This window comes from Lipotes vexillifer, unplaced genomic scaffold, assembly GCF_000442215.2.
Source record: "Lipotes vexillifer unplaced genomic scaffold, Lipotes_vexillifer_v1.1 scaffold104, whole genome shotgun sequence".
NCBI classification, from domain to species: domain Eukaryota; kingdom Metazoa; phylum Chordata; class Mammalia; order Artiodactyla; family Lipotidae; genus Lipotes; species Lipotes vexillifer.
In genome coordinates, this window is record NW_006789458.1 from 1,069,995 (window position 1) to 1,094,564 (window position 24,570).

Sequence of the window (24,570 nt, forward strand, 5' to 3'; positions counted from 1 at the left end):
TTTTTTCTGTATCAATCTATATTCATATTGACATGTTTACCGTTCTTGCCATTGCTGTTAGTATTATTTTGCAGTCCCAATTTTTGGTATCAAAGGTTGCTCTGAATAGCTAAAGAATGTGAGGCAGTTTGCAAATAGAAGGAACAAAATAACTAATAAAGTTTAAGCCTAAGAGCATAGTGACCAGGCTTAAAGACAAGCCACAGAAACATAAACTTGCCCAAAGGAAACAGTGCATTATTTTACATAGCTAGATTTTTCAGAGGCAGAAGGAACAAGGAGACTAACAGAAGGTAGAAATGACAAATGAGATTAACCAAGGAGATACCGTGTTGCTTTAGAGCCAGCATTTTCATCTTTAATTGTAGTGCCAACTGGGGATCATTATTCTCTTCCTTTTTCTTATAGATGAGAGTTCAGACCAGCACCAAAGTTACAGTAAGTACTTTTAAAAAATTCCTAATTAAGTTAAACTGACTGATGATGGTTCCTCCATAACTAATCAAAATCTCAGTGAAGAGCCTGAATACACTCTGAGAATAAGAGGTTTTCTTAGACTGTAGCTTTATCTTTATTGACTAGGATCCAAACTAAACCTTGAGCAACAGCAAAGAGGACACAGACCTTGCTTTCTGAGTTAATTTGATTGTAGAGAATTGCTTGGAAACTGACTGTTCCTTGGAAGCTTCAATTTAAAATCTTCACCTGTTTTTCTAAGTGCTCACTATTGAGGAAAGTAAAAAAACAGACAAAACCCATGTTGTGAGAACAAGGAAATAGCCAGTGAAAATTATTTGAAAACATTTTATTCTAAACTTGAAAACAGCATAAAAAACTTGAGTGCAATATTGTAATTTATTTAATCCATATTGCTAACTGCAACAGTAATCTTGTGGCAGATATTGTAAAGCTATGGTGAATTGCTCTCAGAATTCCAATGTGGCTTTATGAGAGATGGAGAATGATTGACTTTCACCCTGCTTGTATGCACTGAAATGCACTGAGGGTGCCATGCAGAGGAGTCTCTGAGCCTCCATTTCTTAAACTTTCTTAAAATTCCTAAAGGGTTTTACAGAAGAATCAAGGGCATGCCTGAAACACAGGCAGCAGTTTCTGACACAGGAGACACTCACAAGTGGGAGCCATAGTTCTCGTAAAGTAGTGTGTTGTCAGAGATATTATGGATCCTAGCCATGCCAATCTGGTGGATTTAGGAAAGCACAAGGCAGACTCACTGACCTCAACTTGATCACTGACCAGATGACCATCAAGGTCTTTTCCAGCTAAAAAATTTAAGCATGAGGACAGGGCCAGAAAACTCACTTAATCGGTGCCTTAAATCTAGTTCCACTGAGTTCCTGTGCAGAAGTGTTCTCATGTAAAAGAACAGTGCATAAAGATGACTCTTGGTCAGTGGCTGTGTGCTTCCAGGGAGCTGCACCAGGCACTAGCTGTGTCATTCTCCAGATGATGGTGTTGAGAAACTCAGGCTGAGGGTGAAAGGGAAAAAGATGGGAGCCTCTTCTCAGGACTTTGAAGAAGAGACATTGTGTGGCTCCTCTGCAAATAAGGGGGCAAAATGGGGCTTTTAATGTAAGTAATCTGCTCTTTTAGTAGCCACCATTGTGTGATAGAACAAAACACAATATACTCCAAAGCACAACATGCCAATCCTATGCTTTTCTATCAGGATACCTCCTGGATTACAGGTTGTGATTACCTCTCTCAGCTGAAACGAATTGTTGCTACTACTGAAAGGACCATTATTGTCTGGGATTATAAAGCTCAAGGGAGCAGCCAGGTACTGTGCCAAGAGGTACTCAAAGAAATTGGATTGTCTTTTTCATACTGGGAGGAAATGAGCAACACACTTTCTCTATTGAACATCAGTTTCCTCATATATAAAATGAGGTGGTTTAACTAAGATAATCAAGTCCAGCATCAATATTCTATGAGTCTTAATTAAAAGCGAACATTCTTTCCATTTAGTGTATGTTTAATTTGTTTTGTTTTTGAGAGAGAATGGTTAGTTCCTTTCTTCTTTTATACCTTTCTCTGAATCCACGTATTATCTTTTTGGTTATACTCATGTTAACCAGTTCAAAGCCTTTCTCTTCAGTCCAGCTTCATTTGGTAAGAAAACTACTAAAATCAAATGCCTAATCCTGGCAAAAAATCTAATGGGCAGATGTTAATGTTAATCCCCTCAATTACTGATATGTTACGACTTAACCAACTTACAATATTTATTGAGCATCTGTAGATGTATAGAAGTAATGAACATGTTCCCTACACTCAAACAAAACTTAGTCTTGAAGATTCTCACAAACAAACATAATACATAATATAATGGTACAGCAAATTATACAGTAAAAATGAGCAGGTACTCAGGGAGATGTGAGATCACTAAGCATTGGGGTTACTAAAAAAACGCCCTCAGGAAGCAGGCTGACTTTGAAGGACATGTAGGATTAACAAATAATTTAACCTTCCTCTGTGCCATACTAGTCTCAGTAAAATAGTAAACTTCCTATTCTTGTCTACAATATTGGCCAACTAATGATACCAAGATGATTTTAAAGAAGGCAGCTGTTTGCTTGATGTATTTTATAATGTGATGTGTCACTATCTCATATCGTATAGTTTGATTACAACTTCTTTTCCTTCCCACTCTCTCCTGTTTTCACTCTTGCTTTTCAATCTCATAGAAGCCTCCAGTTCATTGAAAGCATCTTCTTCCACTCTTCAGTACCCCTGCTTCTTCCCTCTTTCCCTTCTCACATTACCCCCTGGATGGATCATCTCTTAAATCTCTGTCCTTCAAAACTTGAATCTCAGATATATGCTATAGCCCTTCTTTGCTCCTTTGCAGTGGCTAAGCACTGCTAGAGAAAAACTCAAAGCCACACTATTTGTCATCACTACAAATTCAGGGTCTGCAGACTCACCTGAACACTCAGTGGCATCTATCAATCTCTTTCTGATTCTTGCCAACTCACTTTCCCACTCCTGGAAAGTATTCCAAAATTCCATTATTCTTCTCAAGCCCTTTCCCTTTTGACAGATGAACTTCTTCCTGTTTCTGAGAATACTGAGTCTGAAAGGCTTGCCCTCTTTCAAATCCCAGCCCTCCACCTACAGCTTTAACTAACAATACAACTCTACTTCCCTTCTTTCTTCCTTCCTCTCTCTAAAGGCAAAATATGACACTCCCTGTATCTGACACCCCCCATCCCCTCCTGCCTTGTCCAGGGCAAGACTCCATAGCCTTTTCCCTTTCTATCTTTTTGACATTAATCTCTTCTCTTAGGATCCTTCTTTTCAACCTCTTCTGAATCTTCCTCTCAACCAATTCAGGTCCCAGATCCAAGGTCACCTTCCCTGACCATGGGATCCAAAATGACCTCTTAAGTCACTCTTTATCACAGTGCTCTGGCTTATGTTTTTTTTTGTTTTTTTTGTTTTTTGTTTTTTTGTGGTATGCGGGCCTCTCACTGTTGTGGCCTCTCCCGTTGCAGAGCACAGGCTCCGGACGCACAGGCTCAGCGGCCATGGCTCACGGGCCCAGCCGCTTCGCAGCATGTGGGATCCTCCCGGACCGGGGCACGAACCCGCGTCCCCTGCATCGGCAGGCGGACTCCCAACCACTGCGCCACCAGGGAAGCCCTGGCTTATGTTTTTAAGTGCACATCCCATTATCTGGAATTATCTGTTTAATTCATCTGTCTCCCCCGACTAGGACAGTAGCTCCACAAAGTCAGAAATTTTTGTTCATCACCATAAGCCCATGCCTAGAATGGTTCTTGCCATGTTGTAGGTGCTCAATACATATTTGTTGAAAGACTGAATGAACCTCTAAATATGCTCAAGTCTCACTTATTCTACAGGAAACAAAACAAATTTAAAAATTTTAAAATACTTTTTTCTTCTCCTTAGGTAGAAATTAAGCTCCAGGAAAACAATGGTCATATAGCTTAGTGAACCCAGTTCAATAGTATAGAGTCAGCTTGATAAATGCTTGCTGAATATTTCTGGATAAATGTAGATGTTAGGATATTTTTCTCCTTGTAAAGTAATTGGGACTTTGATATTAGATTTTCCTATTTACCATCCATTTTAATTTCAATGGTCTTTTAACACCTGAACTTTTTAATGCTTCCTGTTAATATTGCCTTACAAATTCAAGAAAGGAATGTTCACAGTAATACATCAGAAAATCTCATTATTTATTGAGCTAGAGACAGGTACCTCACACTTTTTCCCCACAAAACACCCAAAAGCACAATGTTGGGCTCACAGTGAGAAGTTCATTCGTTAACTTCTGCTTAGTTAACTTTGTTTCTTTCAAGTTCCATTAACAGTGGGAATATCTAAAATGAAAAACATCAGAAAGTAAAATCTTATCAAATAATAAGAGCAATATTTAAATTTAATATTTAGATATTTAGAGCAACACGATAACTTATTAAAAGTGTTCTTCTGTTTCTAGGAAAACTATTTTGTCATAAAACCTATGGATCATTGCCTCCTCTGTGTGTGTGTAGTGTCTCTGCCTGACCAGCTCTGCCAAGATGACATCCTCTTGGGGGACGATGGTGGTTTTGTGAACAAATTCACAGTAAATAGTGATGACTTTGGACTCAAGCAGGCAAAATCCAAAAAAAATTTACAAAATCAGGTGTTAGACTCAAAGAACTTTAAAAGGTAAGGGTATTACGGGAATAGTCCAATTGTTTTAATATAGACATTGTTCAAGTATTTATGTAGTGAAAATAATATGCCAGACCCCATGGTAGAGATTTTAAATACAAAGTTGAAAAAGAAATGTTTTTTACCTCAAGGAACTCCCAGTATAATAGGGAAGACAGACAGGAAAATTGGCAACTGAAATTCCTATTTTAAGTGCTACTGACAATGAAAATCTATAGGTACTTGAATGAATTCTGTGAAAAATTAAATCATGAATAAAATATAAAAGACATACATGGCTGTTTACTAGTACTTAAATATGGAAGACGATTCTAAACATAAAAGCAATGGATACAGAATTCAAAGAAAAAGTTTGATAGATTTGACTATACACATCAAAAGATAACATTTTGAAAGTAAATAACAAACTGGGATAAATATATATAACAAATATGACAGACAGTTGGTTAATAATCTTTAATAGGTTTTAGAATTCAATTAAAAAACAATAATTTCTCAAGATAAAAACTGACAAAGATGATGAACAGATAATTCACACACATGCCCACACAGCAGTTAATAAACATTTCAAAGTGATCATCAGGCAAGAATGCTAAGAACAGTTTCCAACTGATGCGGTTATGGGTGATTTCTATTGTCTGCTTTATAACTGTAGTGTTTTTGAAGTTTTTAGAGTAAGGCATATATTACTTTTATTAGCAGAAATACAAGTTTTATACTAAATACAACCTTTTTATTAATCAAAGAAGTACAACTTATAATCATATACAACTTCTCACATAAAATTAGAACAGATTAAAAATGAGTATGATGTTGTGAGATGGGCATTCTCGCATACTGCTGGTGGTGAAAGTATGAGTTGAATCCCTTCTGGAAAGCAATTTGGGCAGATGCATCAGGTGTCTTAATAAACATTTATACATTGAGACCTGTGATCTCCATGTGTTTAAAAATATAAGTATGATTATCACAGCATTATTTCTAATAATAAAATATCTAGTGTCCAACAATAGGGGAATGATTAATTTAAATAAGTAATCATTTAAATAAATAATTCAGGTATTATATAAATGTGTGATATAATATAAATTCTATAAATATAATTACATATTTTATAAATATGTCCATACATGTGTAAAACATTTATATGTAAATTTCATTTTTTTGTCAGAGTCCTAAAAAATATTTAAGGCATTAAGGGCATTCAGTAAATCATAGTATAACCATATTAGAGAATGCCATGCATCTCCATTAAATTATATTTTGAAAGATATTTAATAATATAGAAAATGTTCATAATATAATATTAAGTAAAAAACTTTTTATTTTTTTATGTACATTGAATCCAGTTTTATTTATGTATATGTGTCCATTTGTATGTCTGCATATTTCTACTTAGAAAGAAAAATATTGAATGTAAATATCCCAAAATGTTAATGATGATTCTCTTTGGAACTTCAGAGAAGTGATTTTTCTTTTCTTCTCTATGGTTTTCTACTTTCTAAATTTTGTACAAACAAAATTTTCCTTTTAGAATAAGAAAAAAACTTTGAAAAATACAGGATTATATTTTGTTATTAATATAGCAAATATTTTATTCCAGAGATAGAATATGTAATTCAAAGCTCATTACATCTATTGCTACAATGGAATTAAGACCAGCCCATTGCTGAAACCCTAAGAATGACACAATGATTATCTGGCTCCATTTTCCATCCTTCATATATTAGCAGTATTACTTAGTTCCACCAAAGTATTAAACTCTGTTGGGGGAGTTTCCCAGTATGTGATGTGCTGATCTATTTACTATCAAGCACTTTATTCCAGTTATGATAGGCTCTTAGAATAGATGCTGAGACATGAATCTTCTCTTTACTGAGATGTGCATCACCTGTCAGAAAATTCCATGGCCTGTTTTCCATCTCTGCTTCCATTAGACAGATATGTTAGAAATGAGATTGGGGGAATTTGAGGAATGTGAGTACAGTTAAATGAATGCTAATTCATACTGGTTCTTTTGTAGATGATTTAATCATGCAGCTGATCATTATATACATGACAAATTATTTGAGACTAAAGTGTATATATATATATAAGCTGAGTGTTGAAGCAAAACATTGTAGAAATTAAAGAAAGAACTAGCTAGTATCCAGAGTTCAAAATTTAACACAATCTTGCATGGAAAAAAGAAATCTCCCCCGACTCCCACTGTTTAATCCAATATTGTCAAACTTTCCTGCCTTGAGTTATAAATATGTCTATTTCTCAACTACAATCTAAGGAACTTGGTGATAAGGATTTTACCTTAATCATCTTTATGTCCTTTGTACCTGGGATACAATAAGTGCTCAATAACTGTTTGTGGATGAGGAAACAAATACACTATAAAATATGAGTAAATAAAATACCATGAAGATAGCTTCTTCCAGGTTAAGACAAGAAGAATTTTATGGCAGTTTTGGCCTCTAGTGCTAAACCTCTCCCTCAAATGTCCTGTGTACTGATGAGCAAGCCTTTGACAAAGACTTTGAAGGCTGTCCTAGCCTCAGCTTTACCAGTGATCTGGGATTATAAACTTCCTAGTTCTTCAGTTTTGAATGTATTCATGGGAAATATGAAAATGAATTGACTCATACAAGATAAAAAACAATATAAAACACAGTCCTCCATTTGCATGATCAGAATTTTTTCAGTAGGGTAAGGATGATCATGTCAATATTGGACTGGGTTTCTTCTAGATTATTCCTCTAATTCTGAATCTATAGCTCAAAATCCGATGATAAACTTTTATTTTTTCATTTAAAATATGATGGCGATCATATAGTTAAACAACTGAAAGTATAATGCATAGGATAGTGTTACACATGTAGGCTTTACCACAGCTCAGAGCTGCGATTTGGTTAAAGTAAAAGTGAAATACCAAAGAGAAACTCAACATGATGTGTTTGCGAGTCTAACATAACCCCCTTTTTTTCTTGTAATTCTCAGTGTTAAAAGGAAGCTACATAATGACTGGGTTATGAAAATTAGATACATTTCAGCCCTAAATTGCTTTGGATCCTGCTCTGCAGACAGTGTTCATTCATTAGTTTTGGAATCCTTGAAGAGACTTGAGGATAATTTGTAAGTACAATTGTTTATATACATAAGCATTCTGTGACTTTCAGGTGTTTTCCTGAAACCCATGGCAGCCTTGGAGCTTTTAAACTAGTTTTTAGACATATCTGATGTTAAGTATTCCATTTGTTCAACAAGATTAATTAGATTTTCAGGAGGAAGTTGAAGTTACTTATGCAAATCTGAACATGATGTGTCCTCCTAGAAGCGGTTTTGCTCCTTTGTTTTTTATTGCTATATTCTATTAAAGTAAATCAATATTGATGTAGCTATATTTTCCAAATATAGTTCTATTGGTAAAACTTTATACTTTAAAAATCATTCTTACAGGTCAATTGACTAGTCAATAGCCTGTGAGTATCTGTAGAACAACCATCATGTTCCATGTGTAATAAATACACAAAATGGCTTTTTTATAGACAGATGAGTTTGAATAGTGTGTAGTCTTATTTTCTACCTAGTTAAATATTTATTAATAGTTATACTGATATATAGCAAGGGTATACAAATATATAGTAACTATAAAACAGCTGTTATATTTTTTTTAAGAGAGATACATTCTACAGCATGGATAAAACTCAAAAACATTATGCTAAGTGACAGAAGCCAGACACAAAAGACTGCATATTGAGTAACCCCATTTGCAGGAAATGCCCAGAAAAGAAAAGTTTATAGAAATAGAAAGTAGATTAGTGGATGCCTGGGGCTGGTGATGGGAGCAAGGACCCCAAGTTGGCACAACGGAGCTCTCTGGGGTTAGGGAAGGCTGAAGAAGAAGGAAATCACATCAACAGATGCAGAAAAAGCACTTGACAAAATCCAGCACCCATTCCTGATAAAAACTCTCAATCTAGACACAGACATTATACCAGTTACAGGAAAACAACTCAAAATGAATCATAGACCCAAAGATAAAATACAAAGCTGTAAAACTGGAAGAAAATCTAGATAATATTGGGTTTGGCAATGACTTTTAAGATACCACTCCATGAGAGAAATCATTGATAAGCTGGACTTCGTTCAAATTAAAAACTCTGCTCTGAAAAAGACACTGCCAAGAGAACGAAAAGACAAGCCATAGACTAGGAGAAAATATTTGCAAAACACATATCTGATAAAGGGCAGTCATCCAAAATATACAAACAACTCTTAAAACTCAACACTAAAACAAACAACCTGATTAAAAAATGGGCAAAGGATCTGAGCAGACACATCACTGAAGAAGGTATACAGATGGCAATAAGTATATGAAAAGATGTTTCACATTCTACATCATTAGAGAAGTGGAAACTAAAATCACAATGAGATATCATTACACACCTACTAGAATGTTCAAAATCCAAAACACTGACAACCTCAAATGCTGGCAAGAATGTGGAACAATAGGAACTCTCATTCAGTGCCGGTGGGAATGCAAAATGGGTACAGCCACCTTGGAAGACAGTTTGGCAGTTTCTCACAAAACTAAACATACTCTTGCCATATGATCCAGCACTAAAAAGCACTAAAAGCACTAAAAAGAAATAAGCTATCCATGAAAAGACGTGGAGGAATCTTAAATGCGTATTATGAAGTGAAAGAAGCCAATCTGAAAAGGTTACATACTGCATGGTTCTAACTAAATGACATTCTGGAAAAGGCAAAACTGTGGATAGGCAATTAAAAATCAGTGATTGCAACTGACTCACTCTGTTATAAAGCAGAAACTAACACACCATTGTAAAGCAATTATACCCCAATAAAGATGAAAAAAAAAAAAAATCAGTGATTGCTGGGATGCAGGGGGAGGGAGGGTTGAATAGGCAGGGCGCAGAGGATTTTTAGGGCCTTGAAAATACTCTGTATGATACTATAATGGTGGACACATGTCATTATACATTTGTCCAAACCCACAGAATGCACAGCACCAAGAGTGAACCCTAATGTAAACTGTGGACTTTGTGTGATTATTATGTGTCAATGTGTAGGTTCATCAGTTCTAACAAATGTACCACTCTGGTGAGAGACGTAGATAATGGGGGAAGCTATGCATGTGTGGGAGGGCAGGAGCATATGGAAAATCTCTGTAATTTCCACTCAATTTTTCTGTGAACCTAAAACTGCTTTTAAAAAATTGTCTATTAAAAAAATGCATTGAGCCACAAATTAGAATCTGATTTGCTGCAACAAGAACCGAAAGGTCTTCTTTAAACTTTGTTTTAAGGATGAAACTGGAGGGCATTATGCTAAGTGAAATAAACCAGAGAGAGAAAGACAAATACTGCATGGTATCACTTATATGTGAAATCCAAAAAAAAGTAGAACTCATAGAAACAAAGTGTAGAACAGTTGTCACCAGGGAAAGTGTTCCCTTTCCATAGGGAAAGGTTCATAAAAGTTTGGTAAACTTTCATATAGGTTTTTATAAAACCTATAAAATGTCTGAGGATCTAATGTAAAACGTAGTGACTATAGTTAACACTGTATTGTGTAATTGAAATTTGCTAAGAAAGTAGAATGTAAATGTTCACACCAAAAAAAAAAAAAAAGTAAACATGTGAGATGATGAATGTGTTGATTAACTCAGGGGAATCCTTTCACAATGTGTATATATATCAACTCATGTTATACAGTTTCAGCATCTTACAATTATATGTCAAAACTGAAAAAATGAGATAAAATACAACAAAACACTATGGGTAAAAACTTAAAACGGCAAAACCCTTACCTAGTGATTCAATTCCATTCTTAAAACTTACTTTCTCAATTGTAATCATTTTCTTCTGAATTTGTTTCCCTGTTTAAAGAATCAGTGAGTTGAAATGAGACGGAGTCTTGCTTTCTTTTTCTCTTTGCATTTAGTTCTGGGAAAAATGGTGGAGAGACAAATATGACCCCCTAACAAAACACAAGTGATAGATACCTCCTAGGTCCTCTTGAAGTTTTAGTGAAACTCACAAAAAAATGGAAAACAAAAGATAGCCTTTGCACATACAGAGCTAGAATTTCTTTAAATTCCAAGGCTTTTAATTTAAGCAATGGAATAACAGAATTAGAAATTTAATGAAAGATGAGAATATCACAGTCAGTCAGATGACTGACTACCTTAAGTTTTCCTGGAAGCTGTAGTCTTCAGGAAAAACACATATTTCTCCTTATGTAGAAAAAGGTGAAAATGTTTATCTTGGTGTAAAACATATTACAGTGAGAGATGATTTTAAAACTTTCTTCTGTACCTTAAAAACAATTTCATTTCTTGACACCACATCTGACACCACATATATCATTTCTATGTTTTTGTGACATAATTAACTAGCTAGTGATTATACTCTGGCATTTTAAAGGAATACATTTCTGAAACATTTAATTAAGAACTAGATGCCACCTTATTTCCAATTTGATTTTATACTATGTTGGCAATTCATGATACATTCATAATCATAAAGAAACATTGTGAAAATATATACAAATATAATATGTCCACGTGGTGGTATAGAAAAAATATATTCTGCTTCAACATCCAGAGAAAGGATTTTTATTTGCAAGATATACAAACCTACAACCATGATTTCCACAGAACAAATATTACCAGTACACTTACCAGGGTAATTCTGACAGTTTATATGGCAACCAGAAAGCTGTATAAGGTAACGTAGTTCAGCCTTTAATCCAGAACTGTATCAATTATTCAACAAATATTTACTAAGTCAGAATGTGTTAAGAACTGTGGGCAATACAAATATGTGTAAGTCGTGGCCCCTGTCTTAAAATGCTTAAAATCTAAGTGGGAAGACAAGAAATATAGACATAAAATCAGCAGTATGGTGCAGCCAGCTCATGTCTGGAATTTGGCCTACTTATTGTTCAACTCTGCCATGATTAAAATAAGCTCACAAATCAATTATATTGAAAACAAAGGCAGTAAATACTCAAAACTCATTACTTCTTATTTATTTTACTACATTTTCTCTTACCTATGTTCTTGAGGGTTTTATGTCCTGAAGAACACAGTGCTATATAATGGTGTGCAACTCTGTATCTTTTCCTAACTCCACGTTAAGAGATGTCCCTTTGCTGGTTTGAAATCAGCCATGAGAGAAATATTTACACCATGGAAAACAGCAAATGTAAAGCAATGGTACACTCCCATCTCTACTTTCCTGCCCCCAGCTCAATGAATGTTAAACATTTATCAGCACACTACTACTTAGGATAATTTGCATTGCAAAGAAGAGCAAGTTAAAGACCAGTTGACTGGTTTAGGATTATAAACATAATAGGAGTTCAGAAAGGGAAGTGATAAATAATGGTCCTCCAGAAAGCCCATAGAGATAAGAACAAGAAATCTTATATAGGGGACTATGTAAAGTAACTTGCCAGTGATTTCATTACACAAGAAAGTTTAAAGCAAACACAATAAACGTGCCTAGTTGGCTTTTGGATGAATGAAGTGGCTTTTTTTATCCTTCTTAAAGACTGTCTTTACATTGGTATGTTTAGTTGCCTATTGTCAATCTAATATTACAAAATAGAAATCAAAAATTGATCTGCACAATATTGACAGGCGCTAAGTTCCAGCATCCTCCTCTCAGACCTCCACGTCTCACCATATCAGCTTTTGAACACTCCAACTCGCACTATACCGACTCAGTGATGTTGCTGAGGTCTCTGATACCTTTATCTCTCAGTAGATTGAATTTTATCAGCCCTTTCCTTGACTTTCTTCCCTTCCTACCTGCCTGGATCCCAAGTTAATCATCTGAGTTTGTATCTCACCAGCATTCTTCCTTGATTTATACTCCTATCTGTCCAATGTATCGATCAGCAAAATCCCAACCCTTTTGCTCAGCAGAGCCCTTAGCCCAGTCTCCCAATCCTTTTACATACTTTGATTAACCCCCTCTTATTCCTCAGTGACTATTCCAAACTTCAACTCCTTTCACCCTCCACCGATGTCCTGTCCTTCCATATGATAAAACAAAAACAAAAACAAAAACAAAACCCTGTGGCCTCAGGAGTAATTCCCCAACACCCCAGATCTTTTCAGAATTTTCTACATCCACACCCAGCCTTAAGTCTTTTCTTTTTGTTTCAGAGGTTGGTAACACACCTTCCATTGGTGACCCTGCACTTAACTTCTCCAGGATCTTGCTACCTCAGTTTCTCCCATTCTTTCATTTTCAACCTAAAATGCTCAAGTCTCTTGTGATCTGAGTAATGCTTTTCTTGACCTTTAGTGTCCTTTGATCTATGATACTACACCTCTTCTGGAAAGAGTACTCTGCATTCACTATCCCCACTATCTTGACATTACTCATTCCCTCTAAAATCCTCTCTCATATCGCCTCCCAGCTACTACTCTACGGAAAAGACTCTCAAATTGGCCAATGATGTCTACATTGTCAGACCAAAGGAAATTAAACTTGGAGCATTCAGCATTACTGATCTCACCCATCCTAAAACTCTATTCTCTTGGCTTTTGGGAAGCCAGAGTTTTCTCCCAGTATCTTACTGTCTGACTTGTTCCCTTGTGATTCCTCTTGTTGTGTCTGCTCTTTTTGGGGTGGTATTCTCCAGAGTTTTGTCCTTAGCCAACCTTAATTGTCACTTTCTACTCAATTCTTGGGTTATGTTCCTCTTCTCCAACATATTAATACCTGTATACTAATGAAACCCAAGCTATCTTGAATGTTGGACTTACGTATACCTACTCACTATGTCCACTTGGATATCTCATAGCCCCTTAAATTTCACTTCACTTCCCCCACTTTTTAATCTATGCCTTTTATAGAATTAAAAATTTTTCTTGGTGGCACCATGATGCATCAAATCATCTAGGTAGAAATTTAGCAACCCCACATGACTCCTTTTTCCCTCAACCCCTAAAAATCATCAGTCACCAATTTGTCTATATTGCCTTAAAACTTCTTGTTGAATCTATTTTATATTCTGTATCTCTATTGTCCTAGGCTCTTCTCTCCAACTACCCTCTTGTCCCAATACTCTTCCAAACTATTCTTGTAAGGATGATATCCAACCATCTCAATGTCCTTCACATTTCTCCATCACCTGCCACAGCACTCCCATTATCTGGTTCCTGTTAACCTCTCCACTTCACTGCTCTTTGCTACCTTGTTCTTATGTTCCTGTTATCCTGTTACTCTGAACTTCTTGCTGATCCCTGGATACTGCATGTTGGGACTTTGTACATGTTCAGTGCCTGAAATACTCTCTCCACTCTTCCTCTTAGTTCTTCTACCTCAACCTCCATAATCCTGTGGGTTTTTTTTTTCTTTTTTTGAAAAGAGGGAAGTTTTTTATTTTTAAAATTGTTTCCAGTTTTTTGAGGTATAACTGACCCCATAAATCCTTTAAGGATCAAGTGATACCAACTCTAGGAAATTTTCCTGACCTCTCCCAGCAACCTCTTCCCCAGCTGGGTTAGGTACCCTTTTCATGCTTCAGTCTTTGTACTTATTGCATTTTAATTATGTTTAAGGATGTGTCTTTCCAAGACACTAAGCTTGTTGAGTTTTTGTATATTCATCATTCTCTTTCTGATAGTCCTATAATTTGGACAAAACTACATAGATGACTCCAGAAGAAGCTCTAGAGCAGGAGGCTGAATATTCACTTTTTTTTTTTTTTTTTTAGCAAATACTTATTGGTTAGTTACTCTGTTTAAAGCACTGTACTAGGTGTTGGAAATTTAAAGATTCATAAGACTAGGTCTTTGCTCTCATGTTTAATGAGGGAGAAAGGAAACAGATTCCCAGAGAGGGTGATAAGTGTTGATATCGATTTAAGAGAGTTGTATGGGAGCAGAAGAGAGTTCTCAGAGCATCTTAAGGTAGGATGGGGGTGTGGATAAAAATTAAGGTAGGCTTCCTGAAAAGGAGTGTCATGCATACTGAGTTTTGAAGAACTGGTAAGAGTTAGCCAGGTAAAGCAGTTGCAGGAGAGTAGAGTTGATAAATAGTCACATTAAAGAAATGACATTTATAAAGGCACAGAAGTGAAAAAGAAGATGGTGAATTCTAGAAACTATAAGTGTTCAATATGATCGGAACAGAGAGAAAGAGTTGGGAAAGATGAGAGTGGATAAGCGAAACATGAAGAGACCTGCATACCATGATAAAAAGTTGGAATTTTAATCTGACGGCTACAGGAAGCCATTGAATACTTTAGACAGAAAAGTGATAAAATTCATGTTTTTGACAGATTACCCTAGCAGCAAAGTGGAGAATGGATTGTGGAAAGGCAAGTTGAAAAGAGGGAGACCAATTGGGAAGATACAGCAATAGTTTAGAAAAGAAATGATGGGGGTTTGAACTGAACCAGTGAAAGTAAGGATGGAAAGAGAACAGATTCTCAGAATTTACAAGAACTGGTGACCTACTGGATGAGAGAAATAAAGGAGAGAGAGGAATCTAAGGTTCATTTTTTTCAATCTCAACAATATTTAATGTATGCCTATTATAGATAAAAAAACTGTTCCAAGAAGTGATATAATGGTATACAAAAAAGACTAACTCTCTCCTCTCCTGGAGTCATATTCTAGTGGGAGAGCAAATAATCAAATGAATAATACAGACTTAGGTGAGTAGGTGATGGAGGTGAAGAAGCATTACGGGATAAAGAGTGATGGGAGGCAGTAATCTTGACAGGATGGTCACGAGAGACTGCTCTGAGGAGATAACATGTGATCAGAGATCTGAGAGAGGTGAAGAGCAAATCATCCAAAGATCTAGAAGAAAAGCATTAGAGCAGCAGACACCAGGCTCAGTTTGGGGGAACTATATACGTGGCTGTATTTTTCACTACGAGAGAATATAAATAAAGAAATACATTTGCAAGGGAATTCTAGATCACGCCTGCCACTTATTCATTGTCCAAGAGTCTTGAGCATGTTTTTTAACTTATTTGAACCTCAATAACCTCATTTATAAATGGGAATAATACTAACTTTCTTAGCTCATGGGATTTTTGTGCTACTCAAATAAGCTGAAATGGGTGAAGGTGCTTTGAAAACTAAAACCCCTTAACAACTGAAAGTATTATTATTTGCTTATAGACATTTAAGGTCTTTTGTGGAGACTGGATTTTTAAAGAACACTGATTTCCGCAGGCCGCCAGAATCTATGATAATAATAAATACTCTAACACTGCAAGAAAGGAAAGGCACAAGTTTTCCTTTGGGAACAATTTGTATGGGCCAATATTCCCTTTTCCAAGTATTAGGATCTGTCAATCAAGTGGTGAATGCTTGTATTAGGTCTTAATGAAATGTTAATAGGTACCTTCTTTTTGTGAGCAAAAACATGCCCTTCAACTGACATGATTCTAGGAAGATCTAATTCCCTTTTTTTTTTTCCAGTGACATATCCTCAAGAGCAGAATTGAGTTAGTCACACTCTTATTCCTTTTTATTTATTTATTAACATCTTTATTGGAGTATTATTGCTTTACAATGGTGTGTTAGCTTCTGCTTTATAACAAGGTGAATCAGCTATACATATATATATATATATATATCCCCATAACTCTTCCCTCCTGTGTCTCCCTCCCTCCCACCCTCCCTATCCCACCCTTCTTGGTAGTCACAAAGCACCAAGCTATCTCCCTGTGCTATGCGGCTGCTTCCCACTAGCTACTGGTTTTACATTTGGTAGTGCATATATGTCTATGCCAATCTCTCACTTTGTCCCAGCTTACCCTTCCCCCTCCCTGTGTCCTCAAGTCCATTCTCTAGTAGTATTCCCATCCTGCTCCTAGGTTCTTCATGACCATTTTTTTTTCGATTCCATATATATGTGTTAGCATATGGTATTTGTTTTTCTCTTTCTGACTTACTTCACTCTGTATGACAGACTCTAGGTCCATCTACCTCACTACAAATAACTCAGTTTCGTTTCTTTTTATGGCTGAGTAATATTCCATTGTACATACATGCCACATCTTCTTTATCCATTCTTCTGTTGATGGACACTTAGATTGCTTCCATGTCCTGGCTATTGTAAATAGAGCTGCAATGAACATCGTGATACATGACTCTTTTTGAATTACAGTTTTCTCAAGGTATATGCTCAGTAGTGGGATTGCTGGGTCGTATGGTAGTTCTATTTTTAGTTTTTTAAGGAACCTCCATACTGTTCTCCATAGTGGCTGTATCAATTTACATTCCCACCAACAGTGCAAGAGGGTTCCCTTTTCTCCACACCCACCCTCTCCAGCATTTATTGTTCATAGATTATTTATTTATTTATTTTGCAGTACATGGGCCTCTCACTGTTGTGGCCTCTCCCGTTGCGGAGCACAGGCTCCGGACGCGCAGGCTCAGCGGCCATGGTTCACGGGCCCAGCCGCTCCGCGGCATGTGGGATCTTCCCGGACTGGGGCACGAATCCATGTCCCCTGCATCGGCAGGCATACTCTCAACCACTGCGCCACCAGGGAAGCCCTGTAGATTTTTTATTATGTCCATTCTGACTGGTGTGAGGTGATACCTCATTGTAGTTTTGATTTGCGTTTCTCTAATAATTAGTGATGTTGAGCAGCTTTTCATGTGTTTCTTGGCCATCCGTATATCTTCTTTGGAGAAATGTCTATTTAGGTCTTCTTCCCATTTTTGGATTGGGTTGTTTCTTTTTTTGATATTGAGCTGCATGAGCTGCTTGTAAATTTTGGAGATTAATCCTTTGTCAGTTGCTTCATTTGCAAATATTTTCTCCCATTCTGTGGGTTGTCTTTCCATCTTTCCTTTGCTGTGCAAAAGCTTTTAAGTTTCATTAGGTCCTATTCGTTTCTTTTTGTTTTTATTTCCATTTCTCTAGGAGGTGGGTCAAAAAGGATCTTGCTGTGATTTATGTCATAGAGTGTTCTGCCTATGTTTTCCTCTAAGAGTTTGATAGTGTTTGGCTTTACATTTAGGTGTTTAATCCACTTTGAGTTTATTTTTGTGTATGGTGTTAGGGAGTGTTCTAATTTCATTCTTTTACATGTAGCTGTCCAGTTTTCCCAGCACTACTTATTGAAGAGGCTGCCTTTTCTCCTTTGTATATTCTTGCCTCCTTTATCAAAGATAAGGTGACCATACGTGCGTGGGTTTATCTCTGGGCTTTCTATTCTGTTCCATTGCTCTATATTTCTGTTTTTGTGCCAGTATCATACTGTCTTGATTACTGTAGCTTTGTAGTATAGTCTGAAGTCAGGGAGCCTGATTCTTCCAGCTCCATTTTTCTTTTTATCCTTGTATCCCATTCCATTTTTACTTATGTGCAAACAGACACACACACACACACACATACACACATACACACAGATGCAACCATTCTTTGGGTTTAATAAATCTTTTTATTTATATGTTTTGTTCAAAATGAATGTTAGTATGTATTTTTTATTTATGTAATATTATTGTAGGGAATTTAAATTCCTCCTCTCTACAGTGTTCTGTAGATTTGGTACTTTGTAGCTGTAAACACAAGTTATTTAGAAGGTTTTGTTTTTCATACTTGCCAGTACTTTCTGGTCTTAGGTCTGAAGAGCATCTATTTTGCAATAGGCAGGAGTTTGTCTTTAAGCTCAATTCCGAGCTTCCTAGTATTCACCATATCTCCTGGAATTTGGCCCAAGTGGGTCAGGAAACTGTGAGACAAAAATACACAAACTCAGCAAATAATGATCATTGATGTATTCTGTCAAATTCTGGCTGACTTTTCAACTACTTCCTTGGGTCACTCTCCTAAATCTAGAAGCTAAAGAGATTTCTCAAGTGATACAGTGTAATCATGTTTTCCAGAACTGTCAGTGCCATTGAGGAGTCATTTCAATAGAGAGTCGAGTCCACTCCATCCCTAGATTCATCATATTCTTATCTCTGCAATTTCTTATGATAAGTCTTAAGCTGAGACAGATGAAACTGCATTTATACTAATTCATAATTGGCCAGCTGTTAAAATGGAAGACAGTACAGCTCCCAGAAAGGCAGGAAAAAACTCCTCTCAAAAAAAAATTTCCATTTAAGAAATGATTACCATTCTGGTCATAATTTTGTATGGTAATTTCACAAATGTACCAGCAGGAAAATGAACATATGCTATTAATATTGCCATGTAAAGAATGTTGGCCTATTGCAAGACATAAGTTGAACCATTAACCCTTTAATAGCTTGGCAATTCCAAGAGATGAGCAATTAACTACTTAGCATTACTCTTTATTAGTTACCCAGCTTGGAGGCAGATTGTAATATTAGAAAGTATATAGTGGTTCTCAGTAGGGTTGCTATGGAACCAGTCAGAACTGGTTTCTGTCTGGCACTCAAGGCTTTGTGACCATTGAACACGTTACCATTAGCTCTACTTAGTCTCAGTTTTTCTATCTTTAAATGGAAATGAATATACCTACCTTGTAGTGTTATAAGGTATGTAAAAATTAACCTAATTTACTCAGGTAAAGTGCCTAGCTTAATGCATGGTATATATAGTTAGTGCTCAATAAATGTAAAAGTTCCTCTTTTTGTTTCCTTAATAAAGATACTGAAATACATCAGAAAATGAATTTTAATACTGAGATCAGGTGGAGTTACTGTAGACCTGTACTGGTTTGTGCTTTGTGTTCCCACTTCTATAGTAGGGGTCAGGAAATGGCATGTGCCATGTTCAGTGGGCCATCTGTTTTTGTAGCATCTGCAAACTAAGAATAAGTTTTACATTTTTAAATGGTTGAAAAAATCAAAAGAAAAATAATATTTCATGACCCATGAAAATTATATGAAATTCAAATTTCATTGCTCATGAAGTTATATGGGAACACAACCATGCTCACTTGTTTACGTGTTATTTACAGCTGTTTTTGTGCTACAGTGGCAGAGAGTAAATAGGAAAGTGTAAAATATTTATTATCCGGATCCTTAAAGAAAAAGTTTACCATACCCTGATCTAAAGTTTTCTATTGCACCTTCTCTTGTTCTTTGGGAATGGGTACAATATGGATTAATCACAGGCAGTAACCCAGAGTGAGGATCACTATTTTAAAAAAATACCTTTACCTGAGGCACGCAAATTTCCTGCCTTACATCATCAAGGAGGAAATAAAAATGACTTCTTTGTCCCCTGCATTCCTCCCATCTACCCCCACCCCAAGGGAAGATAAGAGGATACAAGCTTGCTCAATGGCCCTTCACCTTTAGCAATTACATGATCCCCCTGGAATGCTTTCCTGTCTGAGCATCGTGTTACATTCAGTGAATAACCCTAATTATGTAATGTTCCATCTGATTACCCTGCTTCCCTCTCCAGATCAGATCTCACAGATTTGTGTAACATTAGCAAGGAAACTGAGGTGAAGTATGCTATGATTCAGGCAAGGTCTTTTGATAGTATAGTGTTTGGTTTGTTTTCTTTTTCATTTTGAAGAAATTATTAGAAAATGTTTCTCCTTCAAAAGTACTATTATCTCAGGGAAAAATTCAGAGGGAACTTCCCAGAATCAATATATTTCTATTCTGTGTGACTCTGAAAACTGGTACAGTACTGTCAACCAGTGGTCTTTTTCCCTGAAGGGTATTCAAACATATTTATTGGGAGCCTTCTGTGTTCAAAGGCCCATGGTATCTACATTTTATTTTGTTATGGAATGGACAACATGGGCCAACATTGTACATAAGACTATGAGTCTAGTGCTATCTTGCTGTGGTCACTGTTTAGAGGTGGGTCCCCCTGAGGCATCCTAGACAAGAGGGTGGTCCCCCCCGACCCCTGGCCTACCACCGTATCCCTGAGGAGGGACCATGGTGTGGAGGACCTGAGCTCAAGTCCAAATACCAAACCAGATATCTCACTGCACTGTAAGATGTTGAGTGAAAACTCTTCATTCTTCAGATGTAAAATGCTGTGGAAATACTAGTTAATATTATCATAACTTTCTCAGAGAACACTCTGGTATGTACCAGTTAGAGTAAATTACACCTAGTTACAGAATAAGAAAGCAATCTGTTAAAAACTATGCAGTTGAATATGTATATAAAATATCTGTGAAAAGCAGCTCATCTTTTAAGTTTTTTCCCAGTTGACATCAATTATATGAATTTTCTTCGTTGCAGCTGGCTTTATTGAAAGACACAGTTCATCCATTTCTGGTCCATTTAATTATGTGGGCCAGGAAAATAGATTAATTTTATCTAATGGGCAGGTATTTTAAAAAAACAAAAATATTTTAATGGGAAGTATGTATGATCCCCATTTTACATTCTGAGACATTGATGTAAAAATGTTTGATAGATCCATAATCAACTAACAGGGCATTAAATGTTTCTTTTCCTGCTGTTTTAGAATTTCAGCTAAAGTTCCATTTAAAGAAAGATATACTAAACCATCCTCACAGAATTATTAGAAGGTAGTCAGACCAGTCCCATGACTCTTATCTTATCAGTCACCCACAGCAATGAAGAAACAACAAGCAATTCTAAAATAGTTGAAAAGGAGGATGCAGTTACCTAGCTGTGGAACTATGGGGAATGCTGAGGCATTTGGTCTGCCATCCCCAGGGTGAGAGTGGAGGTGGGAGAGAGTTTCCCCCACCTCAGACCACCAGAGGAGAGCTCCAGGAGAGCCTGCTCCAGGAGATCCAAAAAAGCAGGGAAATATATCTGGCTCCCCAGGGGCTACTTGCTGAGGCCCCAAAGGACACAGGCTCACCTTAGGCAAGTTTGACAGGTGACATATGCACATTATGACCACTACTTGCTTCCCCATGGGGAATTCTGAAGGCTGCAGGCTGGACCATATTATGACATGTGGCCCTGAGCACTTTTGCCTTCATGTGTCCCTCCCACCATAACGCTCTCAATATTGCACGTTATTTTTGATATAATTTTAAAGACTTCAACTTTTTTAATGTTTTAGGCTCTAAAAATTTTAGTTTTTCTGGTATGAGAAAAAATTAAAACACTTCTCTTGACCCTAAACTTAAATTTTTTCCTTTGATTTTAAGAACAATTAGAACATTTCTGTGGGCCCCCAAAATTACTGTGGGCCCTCAGCTCTGCCCCTGCTGTGCCTAATGCACACATTCCTACCTGGCAGGAGGGACCCAAGACAATAGGGCGGGGCTGCATTCAGGTTGACACTGCCCTGCATGACTAGCCTGTGTGAATTTCCTGTGGGCCACAGTCAGTGGTTTAGCAGGAATTTCCCTTTCTAATGGAAACTGGTCCAAGAAGACTTGCTGCTGGGGCACGATGATGTACTAAGAGGCTGTGTTTGGAGACAAGGGTAGAAGAAAATAATGCCATTCCCAGTTTATACCTAATCGAGTTCAGTTCTTTCAGTCAACCAGAAAAACATGTCATTGGCAAAAGTGTAAATAAGTCACCAGAGATAAGTAGAAACTACTTCTTATCTGGAACGTTTAAACATTTTCAAAATTCTAAATTCTGACTTTAAATTTATGTTACTGAATTAGGGCTGCTTTTCATGAACTGTGAATAAGTAGTCATTTGAATAAAGTAGGACTATAGTTTACCTTTGCATTAGCTAGTCAGAAAAATTACTACTATAAACTAGATATAAATTTTTTGGAAGAAAAAATCTTTTAAAATATCTTAGAGGTATCTTTTTACATAGAAGTAGTATAATCTATTCCTCCGTTTATTTAGTAAACTTCCCACTTAGGACTTAACTACTGATATTTTGTGTTACTTTTGAACTTTAAAACAAAAAAAGCTATTTTTTTCTCCTCTAAATGATCATTCTTACTTATCAAAATTGGAAATTTTGTCTAAACTATTGCTATTTTATCATCGTGTATGTTTTTTAAAATATAGGAGCTGTCTCATTCAGAGGTTGCAAACTGGTAGTCTCACGAGCTAAATGCAACCTGCAAATGGTGTTTTGTTTGGTAGGATTCACGGTCATTTATTTGGTTTTGTCAACTGACTCTGGGCCTTGGCTCCCACTTTCCACAGGACATGCACTCTCTGTGCACTCCCTGTAGTTTCCTAGCCAGCCCGCTTCGCTCATATAGTTTACCTGCCTGGCCCCTGTATACATCTTAACTAATGAACACTCTCATTTCTGCTATCACAGTTCACTGATATTTCCTCTAGACTAGTGCTGGACATTCAGTTTGTACTCAGTAAATTTTGTTGAGGCCCTATTGAGTGCCCCCCAAAATTCTTTGACAGGCCTTGTTGTCATTGGGGAATTTCTCTCTCTTGATTACTTCCCTTTCAGAGTATACTTTTAGCTCACTATGCCCTCTCCCCAACTCCTTTGCCAACTGCAGACATTGTTTAATACAGAAATCTAATGCTTTAATAATCTTAGGTAAGACAGGAACAATTTTCAAACATACTATACTGAACATTTCCAATATGGAAATTCTATAGTCAACAACCTTCAATGAATCCATAAATTCAGATCTATTTCTCCTACAACCCTCTAGCTGCTCTAATTTCACTTCTTCCCCCACACGGGGGGAGCTACACTACTGATCAGAAAGTACAATGAGTCATTGGAATCTTTGTTCATGTACTTTCCCCTGCCCCAACCCAGGGGCCACTGGTAACAGTTATGCAGGTTATGTGCTGCATAGTGCTGGCCACCGCCTACATAAGCTATGCAGTGGCCTGCTGGACTCCTACCCAGCCACATCCACACAGAAAGCATAAAATCAAAGATTTTAAGTAATAGAAGCTATTTAAGCTATATCCAATCCTTGGTCTCATAAGTGGGGAAATTGTAGTTCAGCAAAATTAAGTGACGTTTCTAATGTCATATATTTAGCAACAGAATGTGACCAAAATCTAGGCCTCCTGACCTCAACCCTGGGTGCATTCTAAGTCCACTTCACTAGTCTGCCCTGTCAAGCTCCATCCATTTTATGGCAGGTCCCTACAGAAGTCTGCCCTTCCCACTACCTCCTCCTACTGGGGCTCCTGTTAAAAAAAAAAATCAGAAAGAGCTCTCATATTCTTCCTTGAAACTATCAGGAACCAACTCAAAAGCAGGGTGCATATACCCCAGAGGGAATGCAAGATGAGCCATCAGAAAGTGAGTAGAAAATTCTAGAAATTCCCTTTCTTTTACATTTTTATCTCATTTTTATTGCTTTTTGTTTATAATATACACACTATATTAATTGTGTAATACATGTATATAATTTACAAGTAAATGTTATAGGCATATATGTGAGAAAACATTTTGGAAAAAAATTTAATATGAATTTCTGAGCCTCTTGGAGATTCCGATTTACTAAGTTAGCGATAGGATCAGGAATTTATATTTTAGCATCCAAAGTGATTCGGATTCCAAGTTTAGGAATCACTGCTCTAAGGTCATGAGAATTCCTGACCTAAGTAAAGAGGTTAATGAAGTTAACCTCTAAGTTAAGAGGTTGATGAAGTTGGATGTAGGGGTCTAAGGAATACTCTTTACCTTAGGTTTAAGGAAGAATAAAAAGTAACATAATTGGAAAAACTACACATGATCCATGGTTCCCAGTAAGAGCCTCTTATGTAAATTCTTGAATTTAGTTGAGCAAATTTTTTCTTCATAATTTTTCTGACATTAAACAAAGTTGTTTCAGCCAAATCTTATATCTGCATCTTCCCAAAGACTGCAATTCAGACTTCATTTACATGCTCTCTCACTGACTTTGTGATTGTGTTCTGAGAAATCTACAGCTTGTGTTTAATTCACATCCATTTCTTTTATAACCTAAATCCACGTTGGGCACTTATAATGAAAATTTATTCTCACCTGAAGT

General features: G+C 36.6%; 1 protein-coding gene across 1 annotated transcript in view; it reads left to right on the top strand.

Moving 5' to 3' along the window:
* Nucleotides 1-24,570, top strand: part of WDR64 (WD repeat domain 64) — a 155,248-nt gene that overhangs the window by 29,090 nt on the left and 101,588 nt on the right. Inside the window, exons 5-7 of the mRNA XM_007462623.1 lie at nt 1,691-1,801; nt 4,490-4,704; nt 7,699-7,833. Coding sequence (XP_007462685.1) covers nt 1,691-1,801; nt 4,490-4,704; nt 7,699-7,833 — 461 coding nt within the window. The remainder of the gene's footprint in view (nt 1-1,690; nt 1,802-4,489; nt 4,705-7,698; nt 7,834-24,570) is intronic.